The sequence below is a fragment of the Eubalaena glacialis genome, chromosome 6 (assembly GCF_028564815.1).
Source record: "Eubalaena glacialis isolate mEubGla1 chromosome 6, mEubGla1.1.hap2.+ XY, whole genome shotgun sequence".
NCBI classification, from domain to species: Eukaryota; Metazoa; Chordata; class Mammalia; order Artiodactyla; family Balaenidae; genus Eubalaena; species Eubalaena glacialis.
Genome location: NC_083721.1, coordinates 61,830,787 through 61,850,265, shown reverse-complemented (window position 1 = coordinate 61,850,265; position 19,479 = coordinate 61,830,787). Strand labels below are relative to the sequence as shown.

General features: G+C 42.1%; 1 protein-coding gene across 12 annotated transcripts in view; it reads left to right on the top strand.

Annotated features, from left to right (window-relative positions):
* The window catches only part of ZBTB20 (zinc finger and BTB domain containing 20), a 795,186-nt gene that overhangs the window by 742,699 nt on the left and 33,008 nt on the right, over positions 1–19,479 (top strand). For all 12 annotated transcript variants that reach the window (XM_061193112.1, XM_061193110.1, XM_061193108.1 and 9 more), the window contains 3 exons: positions 4,009–4,109; positions 11,691–11,854; positions 12,230–12,417. In XM_061193112.1, coding sequence (XP_061049095.1) covers positions 11,844–11,854; positions 12,230–12,417 — 199 coding nt within the window. In that variant the 5' untranslated portion in view covers positions 4,009–4,109; positions 11,691–11,843. The remainder of the gene's footprint in view (positions 1–4,008; positions 4,110–11,690; positions 11,855–12,229; positions 12,418–19,479) is intronic.

Here is a 19,479-nt window from a genome sequence, read left to right as displayed (position 1 = left end):
GAACCCACTGCTTTTCAAAAGCGTGAGAAATTTCTTCATTCTGCTTTTTCACCCTGAGTTGAATCACCCCAGTGGTATTTGCAGTATTGTCACAATTGTTTCTGCTGGTAATGTTAAAAAGGTTTGCTTCCTTGTTCTTTAAATCCATACTCATTTTTTAAACATCAGTTAACTATAAAAGGACATTTATTAGTTTGATTTATTGAAGTGAATAAGTGAAACAAAGTTTTTCTTTTTGTGGAACCCAGTGTATCCTTGCAGGCTATGCACCCAACCCCTCACTCTCTCTGGTCTGGTCACTGCTGATGATCTGCTGGGTCTGTTGGTGCCAAGCAACACCGGTAGATATTCAGAGATTTGTGACCTTTTCTATCAATTGTCATTGCTCAGCTGCTAGTAAGGATGTGGCCTTGAGCAAGTCAGTTCCCTTGATCTCCTCATCTGAAAAATGAGGGGTTGGAGTAGATGAGCTTTAAGGTCTTTCCAGTTCAATCTCAGCTTCCATGACTCTAAGCAAGCATCTTTATTGCTTTTATTTTCTTTAATAAACTTTTATTTTAGAACTTTTTTAACTTTTTACTTTATATTGGAGTATAGTTTATTAACAATGTTGTGAAAGTTTCGGGAGTACAGGAAAGTGATTCAGTTATATGTATACATGTATCTATTCTTTTTCAAATTCTTTTCCCATTTAAGTTGTTACGTAACATTGAGCAGAGTTCCCTGTGCTGTACAGTAGGTCCTTGTTGGTTATCTGTTTTAAATATAGCAGTGTGTACATGTCAATCCCAAACTCCCTAACTATCCCTCCCCCCACACCCTTCTCCCCTGGTAACCATAAGTTAGTTCTCTAAGTCTGTTTTGTAAATAAGTTCATTTGTATCATTTCTTTTTAGATTCCACATACAAGCGATATCATACATTTCTCTTTCTCTGTCTGACTTACTTCACTCAGTATGACAATCTCTAGGTCCATCCGTGTTGCTGCAAATGACATTATTTCATTCCTTTTAATGGCTGAGTAGTATTCCATTGTATATATGTACCACATCTTCTTTATCCATTCCTCTGTTGATGGATGTTTAGGTTGCTTCCATGTCTTGGCTATTGTAAACAGTGCTGCAATGAACTGTATCCTTTCAGACCATGTTTTTCTCTGGATATATGCCCAGGAGTGGGATTGCTAGATCATATGGTAGCTCTATTTTTAGTTTTTTAAGGAACCTCCATACTGTTCTCTATAGTGGCTGTACCAATTTACGTTCCCACCAACAGTATAGGAGGGTTCCCTTCGCTCCACACCCTCTCCAGAATTTATTGTTTGTGGATTTTTTTTGATGATAGTCATTTTGACTGGTGTGAGGTGATATCTCATTGTAGTTTTGATTTGCATTTCTCTAATAATTAGTGATGTTGAACATCTTTTCAGGTGCCTCTGGGCCATCTGTATGTCTCCTTTGGAGAAATGTCTGTTTAGGTCTTCTGCCCATTTTTTGATTGGGTTGTTTGTTTTGATGATATTAAGCCTCATGAGCTGTTTGTAAATTTTGGGGACTAATCCCTTGTCAGTCACATCATTTGCAAATATTTTCTCCCAATCTGCGGGTTGTGTTTTCGTTTTATTTATGGAAAGACCTTAAAGCTCATCTACCCCAACCCATCATTTTTCAGGGGGGTTTCCTTTGCTGTGCAGAAGCTTTTGAGTTTAATTAGGTCACATTTGTTTATTTTTGTTTTTATTTCCATTACTCTGGGAGACGGATCAAAAAAAGATATTGCTGCGATTTATGTCAGAGAATGTTCTGCCTATGTTTTCCTCTAAGAGTTCTATAGTGTCCGGTCTCACATTTAGGTCTTTAATCCATTTTGAGCTTATTTTTGTGTATGTTATTGAAGAATGTTCTAATTTCATTTTTTTACATGTAGCTGTCCAGTTTTCCCAGCACCATTTATTGAAGAGACTATCTTTCCCCTATTGTACAGTCTTGCCTCCTTTATCAGATTAATTGACCATAGGCATGTGGGTTTATTTCTGGGCTTTCTATCCTGTTCTATTGACCTATATTTCTATTTTTATGCCATTACTGTACTGTTTTGATGACTATAGCTTTGTAGTATAGTCTGAAGTCAGGGAGCCTGATTCCTCCAGCTCCATTTTTCTTTCTCAAAATTGCTTTGGCTATTTGGGGTCTGAATCAGCAGACATCAGCTGAGCACTAACCTGTGTGCAAGGCATTGAACACTATGGGTACAAAGTAAAAAGTACACAAAGTAAAAATGGCCTCTGCCTTCAAGAAGCTTAAGGGGGGGGAGACAAATTACACAAATAATTATTAGAGTCCATAGAACGTGGGAAGGGAGTGGTGCAAAAAGTGCTTAAGGATTTGAGAAGGGCACTTTCCTTTGGAAAATGTCTCATAAGCGAGGTGGTGTTTGGATGACCCCTAAAGAAGCTCTATGTAGACATTGGGAAAGGGGAGGAAAGACCATGACCATGGTGGGAACAAGTGGGACTTCTGCAGTGTGGAATGCACTGTAGAAAAAAAGAGTAAGAAATTAGATTGGGGCTATATTGTAGGAGGCTAGAATGCCAAGCTGAGAAGTTTGCATTTAATCCAGTAAGCAAAGAGCAAAGGAGTAATGTGTTTAGAATGGTACTTTAGAACAGTAAATGTAGTGTTGTTGTGAAGGATGGACTAGAGGTACAGAGGATCTGGGGGAAGGGAAGCCGGTTAGGAGGCACTCATAGAAGTCCAGGCAACACGTGATAAAACGATAAATAGATGTTGGGATAAAAAGTGAGTATTGATTCACAGCCTGAGTAAAAACCACAGGAGTTGGCAGCTGATTGGATATGGGAAATGAAAGAAAAGGAGGAACTAAAGAAGACTCCTCATTGTAGGCACAAGTAACTGGACGAAGATGGTACCAGTAGCAGGAAATGGGAAGGCTGGAGAAGGAACATATTTTGAGGGAAAGGCAATGAATTCTGCTGGAAACTTTCTGAATTAGTAGTGCCTGTGCAGTGTATGATGGAGATGTGAGCTTCTCAAAGTTAGAGGCCCCATCTTATTCATCTTTTCTAGGTGCCTAACAGAGTCTATGTAAACAATGAATGAATGAACAAACAAGCAAATGAATCAGCGAACTGATAACCAGCAGTTATTTAGAATGCGGGTCTGGAGCTCTGTAGACAAGCGAGAACTAAAGATAGCCATGTGGGTGTTCTCTATGGAGAAGTGACTGTTGAGGCCATGGAGGGTGGCTGTGTAGGCAAAGCTTGAGGAGAGAGAGAATCTTGAGGCCTGTCTGCATTTAGGAAACAGGAGAGAGAAGGCAGGCCAGTGAAAGAGGCAGAAGAGAACTGAGAGCGGGAAGTCAGGATGATGCAGCGTCCCAATGAGAAGGGAGGAGAGTTTCCGGAATAAAGTGGTCATCAGGGCGCAGTGTGGCCAAAGGGGAAAGTCCTGGGAAAAGACCTCTGGGCCTGAGGCTCTGAGACAGACAAGGGTCCATTCTGTAGCCCCTGAGGCTGAACTCCTCGGGGTTAGAGGATATGGCAGAAAACAGAGTGTAGTGAAGGGTGGAGAGAAGGCAAGAGCTCAGAAACGTGGCCAGGTCAGTGGGCGTTTTTAAGATAGGCAAGAATCTCAGAGCAACAATGAGAGAGAGATTGCGGTGGAATGAACACTGGAAGAAGAGTCCGCTGTGGCCAGGCTTCCCCTACCCTCACCCTCCACCTCAACTCCAACTCAGGATCACACGGTCAGCTCCACACTGGCGGGTGCTGTTGACAGCTTCACACCAGACAGGCAGCCATGTGGAAACACTGAAAACGGGGCCTGGACAACACCCTCTCCATCTCCCTCCCCGACTCACTGTTCTCTGGTGCAAAGTGCAGGACCCGACTCTCAACCAAGTCCCACGGTTCTGGCTCTGTAGAATGAGTGATCACCATCACCTCTTCATTTAACAGCCTTATTTTTGTTTGTTCCTTGTCTGATCCAGATGCAGCCGCTCTCTGTTCCCTGCCCCAATGAACATCTGCACTAGGCCCAAGCCTTGGAGTGATTTACCTGAAGAGTGACACCATTTATTTGAAAACTACTGTGAGTACATTATGCCTCCAATGAAAGGCTTCTTAGTTCACTTTGTTTAATTTTTTTTTAAAAAACTCACACAATTGTAAGAGCAGATGAAATTGTAGATGGCTTCATCTCTTGGATGCGGCAAGGTGACCAGACTCCGTCCTGAAGTGCACTGGTTCTCTGCTTCCAGCCTGCAGTGCGCACCCTGGGTAGCATCGCGCCCGCCTCGCTGGGTGGCTGTGCTGAGCTGCATCTGAGGGCACCTTGCAGGGACTGGTGCTGTTCTGCTTGGTCATCTGCGCCTCTGCCTGAAGCGGTGGCAGCTCCAGCCCTATCTGTTTGCTTCTCATCCCCCTTCTTTGCCACTCTGTTGAATCTCACTGCAGCTTGTCATTTCACGCCACCCTGGACACATCCGTGAGCCAGCTTTCCATGCCTGTGTCCACCTGTGATGTAGCTGCATCTCTGTGTCCCGTGCTGTGGTCTTCTTGTTACTTAAGGGGGCCAACACCCACCCTTGCAGCTGCGGGCTTCTTCAGCCGTATCTCTAAACCATTGTGCCCAGGTCAGCTCTGCCCTCTGGATGCATAGCTCTGAGTACTTGATTTAGTTCCCTCCACATCAGACATTTACGTAGGAGAAGTACAACCCTTGCAAGTCAAGTTGCAGAAATAAGTTGGGGTAGGAGCTATGATGCCTACAGAAAAATACTGATGAAGGAGTGACATCAAGTATTCATTGATCATTGCTAGAAGTAACAGATGAAAATATGCTCTCTTTTACTAGAAAATCCAGAAATTTAGATTCCTTAGAGACTATGCGTGCAAAATAATTATACATTTTAGAACAAAAACTCATTCTGGTTGTTATGTTTACACATTTTCCTATATGGTGTGAGGCAGGTAACGGGATGGTGTTTTACAGACATCTCTGTTACTGGAAAACGCCAAACCTGGGAGACTTCAGGTCTCCAAACCACTCAGGCTTCAGGTAGGATTTTCACATTCATATTTTCTCTGTCTTTAGCTATTCTGGCATAAATCAAACCCAAAGGGATGAAGTCAGAGTTTTGTGTTGTTTTATTTTGCTTTGCATTTTACCTTTAATGCTGTCAGTCACCTGAATTGTAATTGGTGGTGACGGATATGAAGGCAGTAGGCAGGCCTGCCTGGCCAGGTTGGAGGTGGGAACCATCAGACTGATCTACAGTACTAATGGGCTCGAGGGACTGGGGACTAAAGACATGACAAAAGGTCAAAAATAGAGTGTCCTCATTCCATACCCATGCAAGGAACTTGCTTGTGGAAGCACCTTCATTCGTCCTTAAGTTCAAGCGAAAGAATGCATTAGAAATCCCCACATCAGGACAGTTTTCTGAGTTTTTCTTCATCACAGAGTAACTATTGCTGGTGCAAGTATCACAGGCACACCAGGATGCAGCCTGTTTCCAAAGTTTCAGCCTGGTTTATCCTTTGGGAGGGAAGAGAGTCTTTGCCACTCCTACCTTCCTGTACTGCAGAGAACCCATAACCAGACCTAGAAATCAGGAGCTAAGATTTCCTAAAAATCTCCGGGAAGCCCACAAGGGAGCCTCTGTTTGTGCCACTGGACATATTTCCCCTATGCAGAATGCCAGTGCCTGCATTCACGTTTTGCAGGTCCTAGAGAATGGACAAATTGGGTTCTAATCCTTGCAGCCTTTGCTTTTCAGAAACTCAGCTTCCTCATGTGTAAAAGAGAAATAATAAAACTTACAGAGACTTGATAGGTGCAAAACCTTCATTCAGTAAGGTGAATATGGTATAAAAATGTGGACTAATTACAAATGTATCCCTCCCTATGTATTCACAATACCTGGGTGAAGTTTCAAGGCCTGGAGGTGGGTAAGGAGCGGGTGAGTGTTAGATTTTAAGGCCTACCCACTCCCACACCACCTGCACGACTGGGCTCGGCAACCTCCCTACTTACCTGGATTGTTGCAGTGACTAAATGAGATAACGTATATGTAGCGTCTGGCACAGCAGACATGAGTATATTTACTCAGCCAACTAAAATTTACTGGGCATTTACTATGTGCCAGGCACTGTTCTAGGCACTAGGGGTGTGGCACCGAACAAAACAAACCAAAAATCCTTGCTCTCACATAGCTTATGTTCAGTTTTCTTCCCCCATAAATTACAAATAGACAAAACAGGTAAATGGACACTGAGAGAGAACTGATTTCATTTGATTTGCTGTGTCTTTCCTTCCAGAAAGTATAATTGGGAAGAAAAGGGTAAAGGAAATGGAGAGGGGAAAAATAAGTATGCTTATTCATCTCCCCCTTACCCCTGACACACACACAAAAAACCCCAGAACATTCTCTGCCCTGATACATGGCCCAGGAGACCGACCTCTCTGGACCATGTTACCTAGGCTGCCTTCTCCTCTGGCTTCCCTTTGAATTTAGGCAATAGGAGGCATCAGCAAGAGACATGAGAGTGGGAGGAGAGTGGGGTCAGGGTATTATGAGTCCAGCCCCTTCCCTACTTCAGTTCTGACTAGGCTTAGGGAACTCCACACCTTTCCTTGCTCCTTCGGTTTAGCAGTTTAACGCTGAGATTAACAACCTCGCACCATTGCTAGTCCCTGGTGTATCACCATCCCTTGAGGATCCCTTAACCTCCTCTGTACCCCAGTAGAGAGTCCTTTCATTAAACTCTTTTCAGTTAAAACCTCTGAGTGTGCCATCTGTTTCTTGCCAAGATCCTGACTGATACAGTGAGGGAGAAATATACTGAAAAACATTATAAATCAACCTTGCCAAGAAGGTTGAAAAATTGAGAGAATAAAATATTTTAATCATGAAAACATCTTAAATGGATCTGAGAACATTAGACCAAGCGGTGAGAGGATAAATTGTAAGAAGATGTGATAAGATAGAGTGCCAAAGGTTGGTTTCAATGAATAGACCATAGTCCTCAGGTTTGATGGGCTTCTCTAGGCCAAATGTAGCTTGCTTGACCCTCAACTTCAAGAGGAGCTAATAGTGTAGTAGCAGCAGTGACAAACACGTGAATAGAAAGAAGGTGTCAGGGGGGGTGATACAGTAAAATCAAAGTGTTGAAGAAGAGTTTGCTTATCCTAGCATTCTTTCTGCCTTTGCTGCAATTACAATCCATTTGCCCTTGCCCAAATCTAGATATTAAAAAAGATAAAGCGAGGTGGGATAGGGAGGGTGGGAGGGAGGGAGACGCAAGAGGGAAGAGATATGGGAACATATGTATATGTATAACTGATTCACTTTGTTATAAAGCAGAAACTAACACACCATTGTAAAGCAATTATACTCCAATAAAGATGTTAAAAAAAAAAAAAGATAAAGGAAGTGCCTCCTTCTAGGTGAAATGATGAAAACCGCAGAACTGATGCTTTCTGTGAAAGAGCTACCCTCATGGGGCACTGACCGTGTGCCAGCGCTATGCCAATCACTTGACAGGAAGTGTCTCATTTAATCCTCACATCAGCCCTAGAAGGTATTATTATTTCCATTTTACAGATGAGGAAACTGAGGCCCAGAGAAGCAGAGGAATCTGCCTAGGGTGCACAGCTACTGATGGTAGAGCTCAGTTCTACTACCAACCCCCACTGGGGTGGTTTGTTACCACCTCCCCTTTGCCCCTCTTCCCAAACACTCTACTAAGCCTCTTCCATGTATTATTGGGAAGGAGAGCAAATAAATAGTTACCACGCCAAAACGATTGGGGTGGGGAAAGGACTTCATGAGCAAGGTCATGGGTCAAAATTGTCATGATCCAGTGACTGAGTATTTATCAAAAAGAGGTTCTGACTAATTCTTTTCCATCCAACCAGGCTGATAAGTGGAAGGCATGTTAATGTGCAGGAGAGGGTGGGAGCCCAGCGAAGAGAGAAAATTGGGAGAGGGGGACAGAAGAGAACACTCTTCCCTCAGCAGCCCCCGGAGACTGATGAGAGCTCACACAGATAAAATATTTATTTTCCATATGTTGCCAAAAGCATTGCCATCGCTGTATGTGTGCAATATGTGCAAAGAAGTGTGAAATCTATACATCAAATGCCACCGACCTAGTTAATTTCCGTGCATTTAACATGCTTAATACCTACCATCTCCTCAGTATGTTTTCGTGTATATTTCTTGACACATAAAATACGGTCTTAGTAAGGAAAGAGCCGGCATCATCCGCAGCCTTACTCACTGCTGTGTTTCAGCCCAAAACTTGTTGCCAGGGCCAGCACAATGAGAGTTAAAAACCAGTAGGTCCCGCTGGCTAACTCAGCCTCCCGTCACCTTAAATCGCCTTCCCAGTTCTTGAAGCAGCCTTCTTCTCATAACAGAAATGTCTGTAGTGGGGAGATGAAAATGTTTTTGTTCTCTTTGGACAATTGGGAGATAGAATGTCAGAACTGACCGTTGAAACGCAGGTGCCTGCGGCCACACTTTTTTTGAATGCAGAGCTCCACCCGTGCGGCGGGAGGAAGTGCACAGTGATTGGTCTGTTTCTCTGCGGAAGTGTTCGCGTACACCCAGTTTTGCTTTGCATGTATTTACGAAACATCTGCCCGTTTCTTGTTCTTAAATCCTTCCCCCTCACCAGCCCCCTTTCTCCTTTCTCCCATTTTCTTTCTTTGTTGTCGTTGGCTCGCCTAATTTTTCATTGGAGCTTTCATTTTCCGGTTGAGGGGCGACTTCATCAGAGTGTATAATTTTAACATGGAGGGAGGGAGGGAGGGAGGGAGGAGGGAGAGAGAGAGAGAGAGAAAGGGAGAGGGAGAGAGAGGGAAAAGAAAGAAAGAAGCTAAGCGGCCGGCCAGAGCTTGGCAAACCAACCTTTGGCATGGTGACCAGAAGGAAGGTTCTGGTGTGGTGGGGAGTTTGCCTGACATGCTGCCTGGAGTCCGCCGGTGTGCTGCTGCCCTCTACAGGCTCCAGGGAATAGTGCACAGCCACCGAGGCTTGGAGAGACTTGCCCTCAGATGTGCTGTGCTTATATAATTCTTTTACACAGCCAAAGAAGGTATTTTCAGTTAATTACTAAGGACTTGCTTTTTCCTCCTTAATAAAATATGAACTGCAAAAATAGGGTGAAAATAACTGCACCTGTGCATGTCTAGATGTAGATTGCTGCTACGTTTTAATGTTTCTCAGCTCTGGAAAAAGGAGTCCAAAAGAACTATTAGAGAGAGTGAGATGGAAAATGAATTGTTTCTAAGGACAATGAGTGTCTCTCTGTTATCTGTGCAGTTGGGAAACGGCCCAGTGGTCTAAGGACAAGTAAAGTGATATTAGGCAAATGAAGGGGTGAGCCCAAAGGTTGAGTTTTCAGTATTTTCTGTTTGTAGAAGTGGTTTCAGTGCCTCTGTGCTCTGAATGTTCTCCAGAGGTGACCCCTGAGACAACAAACAGGAGAATATGGTGCAAGATGTCAGCTAGAAAGCAGGATCAAATCTAGGGAAGGAAGCAAGGCCATTGATATAAAGAACAATACAACTTTTGCAAAGTTAAAAATAAAAGAGTAATGTTGGTGGGTTGACCACGTACTCATGTTTGGAAGAGGGCTTCCTTAATTTCCTGAAGCACACATCTGAAACTAGCCTAGGCCTTGTTTATGAGTATCAGAAATAATTTTTTTTTTCCGTTAAGTGATGTCTGTCAGTGTTTCATCCCAATATTTAAATGATTCATGAGGACCAGCCTAGCTTCAGTGAGCAAAGTGGTCCTACTCTTATCAAATGCATTTCATGGATTCAAAGGAAAAGCAGCCAGTCAAGGTAGATTTCCCTGCTGCATAAAGAATAGGAAACTTAATTGGGGTTCAGACTATAACTATTCTCAAAATATACTTTAATTTCAACTCAATTTCATTCCATCAACACACCTATATTGAATGACAGCTTTGTCTAAGCAACTCTGCTTAACAGTATACACTAGACAGCAAATCTGGGAGGGCAGAAACCAGGCTTGTTTTATTTCCTAGCCCATGCTGGCACATCATAAGCACGTAACAAGTATTTGTGAAATGAATACATGAATAAATGAATAGTGGGAGGGAAGGAAGAAGGAACGAATGGGTGAACACAGGGAATTCAAAAATAGCTATGACATGTTTTTCACCCTCAGAGAGTTTACAGTCTCATAGACATGGAATTCACCTTGACTGTCAGCCTAACGTGGTCATCTCAGATTTAGTGAATCAAAGCTGTGAGAGTAGAGAAGTCAAGGAGGATGGGAGTCAGAAAGTAAACAGTCTAAATAAAAAGTGTTATGGTGATAGCAATGGAAATATAGATGTGCAAAATATGAAGGAAGCACAATTGTCAGGACTTGACAAACTGGCTTTAAGGCAGAGGAAGGTGTATGACCCTGAGGTTTCCAACCCGGTGACAAACCTGGTGACAGACAGCAGTGATAGAAATAGGGACCGTAGAGGAAGCGTTGGTTTCCATGGAAAAAAACGAGTTGGGCTTTGGAAACTTTGATCTCGGATACTTCCCTACACTGAAAACCAGAAACGAGCTCCTTGAAGGTCCATGTAGACCCTCAAGATTTGGGGGATTGTTCCTTAGTCACCCATGCAACAAAGAGTGGGTAAAGGAATCCAATTTGTTGCTTTTGTACTGGCTTCCTCCATCCTGAAAAATATGTCTGAAAGCTCTCCTTCTATTTTCATCTTTACCATGCCATCTCTGCCTCCTGCCCTCTGGAAAAGCAGATTTGATTTCACAACCTGTTGGACCAGAAACACAGCATGCTAATCATAACACCATATTCTGTGAGGGTAGATTTAACTACCCAGTACAACAAATTTCAATACAAAATATTCTGTATAACAAGTCCATTGCCATGCTTAGAGAAACAAGGGAAACATGGGAACAGACCTACTTACAACAAATTCTGTACCACACGTATTCTCCTACCAAAAAAATAAGAAAATACTTTTTCTGTTCACCATACACATGATGACAAAAAAGGCACAGAACCAAGAAAATTGGGGGGATGTTCAGGGTATGACAAGTAATCCAATCGGGTTTGACTAGGGCCTAGGGTGCATGCAGCATAAGCTAAGTATTTATTCATTTACATCAGTTGCATGGTCCTAGGGAGAGGAGCTGACTGATGGCTGAGCTCTTTTACTTCTTATTCCTGGTCCCAAACAACAATTAGTGACAATTACTTTCTAATTCCCTTCACCCATCTCTTTTCAAACACACAGTCCCAAACACACAATCACACTCCTGTATTCCAGGATCATGCACTAAATCAAAAAACAAAGGGAATCTTAAGCTTCACGTGGGTAAAGAGTTGGAATAGAGGATCTCTGTGTGACACCTTCCTTCTTTACCTACTGGAGTCTAAGCTCTTCTTTTCACTTTTCATTTGCTGCTTTAACAAATCCTTTCATCACTACCCCTCTCATCTGTACAACCGGCAAATTTAGATTGTGATTTGAAATTATATGTTGATCTAAAATAAAATCTAATAACAGCAAGAAAGTTGACTGTTACATAATGTGTTCCATGAATAGAAACTGAAAACCGGAAGGAACCTTTAAGGCCTTCTAATCCAAGCCCTTTATTTTACAGATGAGGAAACTGAAGCCCAGAGAGGTGAAGTGAGGTGCCCAAGGCCACACAGCAAGTTAGAGGCACAGCTAGTACCATAGCTCAAGTCTCCAGACTCCCAGTCCAGTGCTCCTCCCATTACTCCACGGGTCCTGTCTCTAAGCTTCCTGACAAATGCTAGAACGGTAAAACCTCCACTAGTATTTTTCCAGACCATGTTAAAACTCTTAAGGGGGGAAAAAAGGATGCTTTCTTGGATAATGTCAGCCATACGTAGCTCAAGCTGTCTAAAGTTCTGGGACAGGGTCTTTTTATGCAGCCAACAGAGTCCAAATGTGGTGCTGTTTGCTTGGCCCATATGCTTTCATGTGTTCCCAGTTAGGCCATTACTGGAGGGAAAAAAACAAGAATCAGCTTGTTTTAAAACAAGGGACATACTGGACTCCCTCCCATCCCCCCTCAGAAAAAAAAAAAAATCAAGTTATCTTTAACAGATTCTAAAAATGCCTTTTCCCAAATATGCAGTCAGTTCCTTCAAAGGGCCCTTTGTTTATTTTCAGGAAGAAACCCAAGACAGCTGAAAACCAGAAGGCATCTGAGGAGAATGAGATTACTCAGCCGGGTGGATCCAGCGCCAAGCCGGGCCTTCCCTGCCTGAACTTTGAAGCTGTTTTGTCTCCAGGCCCAGCCCTCATCCACTCAACACATTCACTGACAAACTCTCACGCTCACACCGGGTCATCTGATTGTGAGTACACCACTTACACCACTAAGGTGATGGTGTCTTCGCGGTGCCGGGAGCAGGCTTCTCCCCCCGGGTTCAGGCTTTTTTGCATTCAGAGCAAGCTGTTTCCATTCGGTCTTCTAAAGTAGCCAAAAGTAACTTGCCACCATTTTGAGTCAGCCAACATCTATATTTTCAAAGCTAGAGTGTATTTCAAAACCAGGTGACCAGCCATTTGGCCTCAAAAGGCTGATTAATTACATCAATCACATTCTCTTTCATAACATTAACTCAAAAACAGAAGCCGTGTCGCTGTTTTCTAATTATTCTTTTGTCCCCATGATCTGAATAATGGTACTTCCACCATGACAAAATTGAACAACCAAATATGGACCTCAAAAGGAAACTTCCATTTTGAGATTACATAACACAAGTCAGCTTTGCATTAGTTATTGTAGCTTGGCTGAATTTCTGTCTTTCCAGTTTTTAATTTATTTTGAAGTGGTTAAAGGACAGCATAAATTTACAGAAGAAAAGAGAATGGCTTCCAAGAATTCAGAAGCCACCCAGACTTCACGTAGCCAATAAGAATTTAGGTTAAAAATATTTTTTAATTAAAACAACTGCCTATGAGCTAAATTGGGAAATGGGCAGCTTAATGAGATTGTCACTACTGAAGTCACTCCGTTGCTGTTTGTTTTTGCTATCTTCCCAATAATCTGAGAGTCGTCACTTCTTCAAATTCTATTTTAAGAAAGTTGATAAATCACGTTTGGGAGGTATTTTCTGAAACGTAACTCAATACTTCAGAGAGAAAGAAACACATGTGTTGACAATGGAAAGGAATGGAATCACTTGGAGTCCAATCGGAAAGAATATTCCTTTTAGTCTTGAGATACCCGACAACTATTCAGAACTGATCTCCACAGTGGATGTCAGGCAGAAAGCTGGCGTATTCGTCTTTGGATTAAGATAAGACCAAGAAAGTTTTATTTTCCAAAAAGGACTCCATTTATCCTGTCCACAAAGCAAAAATTATTAATTAGGAAATGAGATTCTAAATCTCCTGTTGTTATTTTTCTGACAAAGCAAACGTAACTCTGCAAAAAGGGTGAGAGGTGAATGAGCCTGGGACATTCCATTCCCTACTTTCTTCATCATAATAGTCCCTGGATAAAGGGACATGACCTAGGGGTTGGGGTTTGGGTGAAGGAGCCTTTTTCTACTCGTGACTGAGCTGAGACCACACTCCAGCTGTCACTAGAAAACGAAACGAGAAATAACAGGATCCAAATCTCTGCAGCCCATGTAAGTTGTACAAAGCTGCTGCTTCTATACAGAAACTTGGGGGTCAGAAGCAGGGACTGTGTTCAGTGGACCATCAAAATGGTAACATCCTTGGCCTTCTTGCCTGGCAGTCTCCAGCCTAATAGTAATTACAGGAAGAATTGGAAAACAGCGTGGCGCGGTGCCCATAGACATGTGCATACTGTCCCTACCTACCAGGAAGGTAGCCTGCTCCTGTGGAGAAGGACCTGGAGCTCCTGCATGCAGACCTCCAATGCCTGGCTTTCTGCCACAGCTTATGGGGAAGATTACATAGAATGGCCTTAGCCCAGAAATCCCACTACAATAAAATGAATGTTTTGCTGAATAGAAAGAGCATTGGGCTCTGTGTATTATACTTTGCCATAAGCATCATCTGACCAGGCCTGGGCGTTAGCTTGGAATATGTACAAGGCACAGCCCCTTGGTGACCCTGAGGAAGCCAGTGGATCCAAGCTCAGTAAGGTCTGAATACAGTTGGAAGGAGAACAAATAGGGAGGAGAAGCCTAATCTCCAGCTGTTCAGAAAGTCCTTCTGATTTTGCCATTAAGATGTATAAGCCTTCTCTGCTCCAACCTGTTGTTTAAATTGATTATACTTTTCTCCAAATATATTTGGATTGTAGTTTGTCCTGATTTGAGCCTACACTTAGAAGAAAATTGTTTTGAGGAAAGATTCACAGAAATCTGTCCATTTGGAGTTTGCTTGAGAGAAGACAGGAAAGAGGTTTATTTTAAGCTGTTAAGATTTTTGGATGCTCTTCTTGCATTCAAGAGGATTTTTTTTTTTTTTTTTTTTTTTTTTTTTTACTTTCAAATGTCACTCTAACCGTAGATTAATTTAAAAGCCTAATTTCTTTAAGGTAAAATATTCAGTTTCTATTTAGAACTAACAGATTTGGGGCATTTAAAAATAGTGCCCTTGACTTGTTAGTATCTTTAACTTCAGAAACATTCCACCAGTACGTGGTGTTCCAAGCTTTCACAAGTGCCTGAATTATTACAGCACCTTTTTATTTGTCATGTGTTTAGCAAAATTATTCTTAGTGATGCCTTAATGTCCATTTCCCATCAGTCATTATAATTCTTCCCAATTTACAGATGAGAAAACTGAGAAAATTGACACCCAGATAGATGAATGCCGTGCTTAGTAGTTGCCTCGTTCAGATACGGGGAGGGGGAGAGGGGGATGTCTGTGGATTTGCCCTCACTGTGAGCAGCCTGAATTCTCTGCTCTGAGCCCGGAGATGGCATTCCTGGCTCGAAACAGGCATCTTGAAAATGTTCAACTACTCATATTGGTGACGAGGTTATAGAGCACGATGGGTACACCTCCCCACGGAAGAAAAGTCAGCTCTGCCTATGAACTGATCAGGGTGGGCAAGCCATGGCGTTGTTGCATCTGAAGGACACAGGCCATGTTTTGGAGCAAAGAGAACAAGTCCGACCCCTTAAATTCTCAGTTGGCTATTTAACCTGCGAGCCACTTCAAATTCAGCAGAAGATCCCAGTAAAAGTCAAAGCAAGAGGGAATATGGCTGAGAAATGCTTTCCTTGGTGAAATGGTGAGGTTAATATCGCTACTGAAACGTGTGCTGCTTTTCAGTGCACCCACTACAATCACCTTTTAGCAATATTCCCCCATCACCCCCTAGCTTGTCACCTCGTCACCCTTTCTAACGGTCTCATGGTAAACAAACGCAGATGATGGGAGCGGAAGGCATTAGGATGAGTTTCGGAATGCAAAGGGTACCAAACCCCTAGGCGTTTGACAGAACAGTTCCCACTGCACAGGCTGAGGATGAGTTGAGCCAGACTCTCCCTTTAAACACTTAACAGGACTAAACCAAGTCAGGAGAGCAGACGAAGCTCTCCACGGGAAAACCTTTCCTGACAACTATCAAGCCGTAGCACATCACAGTCATGTACATGTGAAAGATGCTCCCATTTTGTTTTCCCCCAAATAAGGCTCCCACTGAAGGGAGAAGCGATTCTGCACCCCCATCCCACCCCCATTGGCAGTCTCCCTGCTTTGGGCTGTAGAACCACCTAAGTCCAATGTCTTTGTTTCGTTGGAAGCTGACATCCGTGGTTACTTACCTTCTCAGGTTTTGCACTGGCCTCATCAGATCGTCTCATTTTTTGTGTCCTTGCCAAGATGCGCTTACACGTTAGCAGTTTTTATTTATTTTTAATTTAACCTTTACACATTACCAAACTGTTGTGAGGGTGGGTTTAACTTTCGCTCTGTAGGTAGCATGACCCTGCCGGGCTGAACGCTGTCAAGGAGCCGGGTAGGTCCTTCCTTGGCTCTCTCTTGCCGTCCACCTTCATTGGCCTTCCCCCTCCCACCCCTTTGCCTCAGTCCCCAAGCCTGAAGATATCAGTACACTTGGTTCAGTGTGAACTTTTAAGCAATTTTTTTAGAGAACAAAACAAAGAGGATTTTTTATGGCAAACTCCATTAATGCCACATTAAGGCTGACATTTTAATTACCCCAAAGTCAGGAAATGCAAAGTTCAGGTTCCCACAGCAAAAGAAACTGTCCCCTTGAGTCCCAGTATTATAGCAGATTCTTTCATTCCCGGATTACACAACACCAGGCGTGGGGACATTGTTTTTCATCCACGTACGTGGAAAGGAGCACAGCTTTTATCCTTTGTTTTTTTCCTGTAACTACAGTTGAGGATATGGGTCTTTAGCTTCCCTTCCCAAACCATCTATATGTATTATCCTGGAACGGAAGACGATTAGAGCTCTACATGTGCGCACGGACAGAATTAAAGTTGCTGTGGGAACATTAACTCTGATTTCCGGACTTCCGTGCCAGTCACATTTAAGCCATAATGTTGTAATTTTTGGCATGTAATAAATGTGTATTTCATGTACACAGACAGAAAGAAGCATAAAATGTATTTTAAAGAGCAATTAATTACTAACTTTGTGATTAAAAAACATTTGGTGCATGTTCCTTCCCATTTAGCATCAGCTGCTGGTCTTAGCCAGGCCTAATAGATGACATACTGTGTCTCATCCTGCATCTCAGATGTACTTACTGTATGTTCCTGTTCTTCTAGATAATTAATTCCCTTAGTAAAGCTGTAGGGGGAAAAGAAAATGGAAGGAATATGCAAGCATGTAAATAGGGTAAAGGATATTTTGAAGGAAATGATTCATTTCTGCAAATAATCCTTAGTCCCTGATAAAGAGCCAGAAATCTGCTAAGTGGGTGTAGACAGAGGTTTCTGGCCACCTTAGAGCATCTGGTCCAGGGCCATCAGAACAACTTCAAAGCAGATTTCCCCCTGAATTCTGGGCATGCCCAATGGGGGAGTGATTTTACTCTGTAATAACTCTTCAGGCTTAAGGCTTAAAAAGTTGTCTTACTCTGTAACAGCTTTTCAGTTTATATTCAAACTGGAAAAGAAAAGTCGTAGGGACTCACGTAAAATAGAGTTTTTTCCAAAGAATCCCTGATTTACAGAGCAGTGTTTTTAATTCCTTTAGATTTGAATCTGGTTGACCTATTTGTGTTAGAGAAGGAAGTGTTTCAAAAATAACTGTTTGAACAAGTTTGTTAGTAAAAAGGATTAGTAGCAATACTCTGAGGTACAGTGTTTAAGAACACAAATACTTGAAGGTTTATTTGAAACTGGGTGAGATGATAGAATTTTTACTGAAGGGATGTGTCATCTAAATGCTCAGGTCAAGCTTTAAGGGGAACACGCTTATGGAGAATTTGAACCTCTGTACTTGCTATTTCTTCATTATCTCTCCTGTCATGTATTCCTTTTGTTTAGCTTGGTTGTGTGTAGTAGCTAACCTTTAAGAAAAAGACTTCAGCTTTACAGGGCTCTGATTGCTTTTACTTGGGCTGTCTGTATGTGTGAATGCATGTCTGTATGAGTGAAAACTGCTCAAGCAAGTTTGAAGGTCTCTTTGGCAAATTCGACTGCGTGTTCAGAAAGTTTCCAATCAGAAAGCTGATTCAGTGTAAAACCTTCCAAAAACTTCCTGAGGCACCTGTTCGCATGAAAGGATTGGATTTCTGCTGGAGGTGCTCAGAAGGCAGTGTTTATAACTGAAGATCTCTGTTTGGAGTGCCAAAAAATGAAAAACATTTTCGCCCCCAAAAAAACCTCCATAAATGTTCAAAATGTATCATCAAACAAAAGCTTCATTTGGATTCAAATGCATGTATCTCAGCAGATGTGTCTAAACTAACTGGAATCCCACAGGAGCAGCTGTACTGGATTTTGGTATGTCTTGATAACTGAAAGAGTTATTCTTAGACTTTGGAAGGACAAAAATGGTCCATCTGTGAAGAACTGTAATAGAGACATGACAAAAAACAGCATCCTCTGAAAGAGTTTATTTATGGAATTTAGGACAAGTTGGACAATCCTGAAAACATTTTGGGGTCACACTAATTTGCAGAAGAAATAGTCAAAATGGGATGAAATAAGCCACTACAGATAGTTATTATCCTATGGCTTGCTATTAATTTTCTCATAGATTCCATATCAGTTAAACAGTAAATAGAGCATCTTTGATGTAACTAAATGCTCTCATTGTCCCCAGAGTGTCTCACATTCCTCTTTATTCTACTTCCTATAAAGAATTATATATTTACCTTTTCATTGCTAACAGTTTAATCTTGTTTTCCTGCTATTTCATTAACCAAGTAAACCTCTTACTTATTAAGTGTGGATTCATTTCTTTAAAGATAGTCTTTCCCTCTTTAAAAGTCACCTTTCTTTTCCTGAGTTAATTGATACATAATCTCTTTAGAATTATTTTTATTACCTTTGATACCCTCTCATTTAGAGGTTTGAGTGTTAATCCCACACTTACACGTTAGAAGGCCAGTTAATTTTTTTTTATTTGCTCTAATTTCCTGGAGTTTCCACTTCATATATCTGGGGACACATTTATTTTTAAAAATCATGTGTCTTGAAGTTTCATGTCACAATCTACCTCTTTTTATGAAAGTGTTTCTCTTTTTAATAAAAATTGTCCTCTCCCTACAATGCTAATGTAACTGGACATCTTCCATAGCCATTTGACTCAGTAACTTCCGGAAGTCACTCTTACCTTGTTCACTCATGCCTTTCTCCATTTAGCCACGCATCAAATGCTGTTGAACCCCTGCGTCTGTGCCAAGACCTCAGCTAGGACCGGGGGTGAAGGTACAAGCAAAATACCGTCCCCACACTTTAGGAACTCATGGTGTTCCCACACACTTTCCCCAACTTTTAAACCTGTAAAAGGGGACATACAAATGTGGTAAGAAAATGTCTAATGATACACAAAAAGCTCCCAACCTCCTGAAGCAGTGGAAGGGGCTTCGCAGGGGAGGTGACATTAGACCTGGATCAGGAAGGAATAGGTGTGTGTAAAGCTGAGGAGGGAAGGAACAGCCTTCCAGGCAGAAGGAACAGAAGCAAAATCACAGAGGCACAAAAAGAGCGTGGTGTTCTCAGAAAACAGGGCAGTTCAGTTACCAGACTCAGACCTTCTTACGGTTTGCCTCATTTTAATTTAAACTCACAGGACAGTTTGTATTTGGGTAACATTGCCTGTCATTAAAAGTCAGCTGGGCTGAGCTACATGTCCCTTTAGAGACATTTGCTTTCCAAATAAATAATAAAGCAAGACACCACTTATTTTCTAATGGGAAAAGTGCCTTTCTTTGCATGAGGTCAGTAGATGTAGGAAAGTATTAGGAAAAATCTAGTGATAATTTATTGATGAATCGT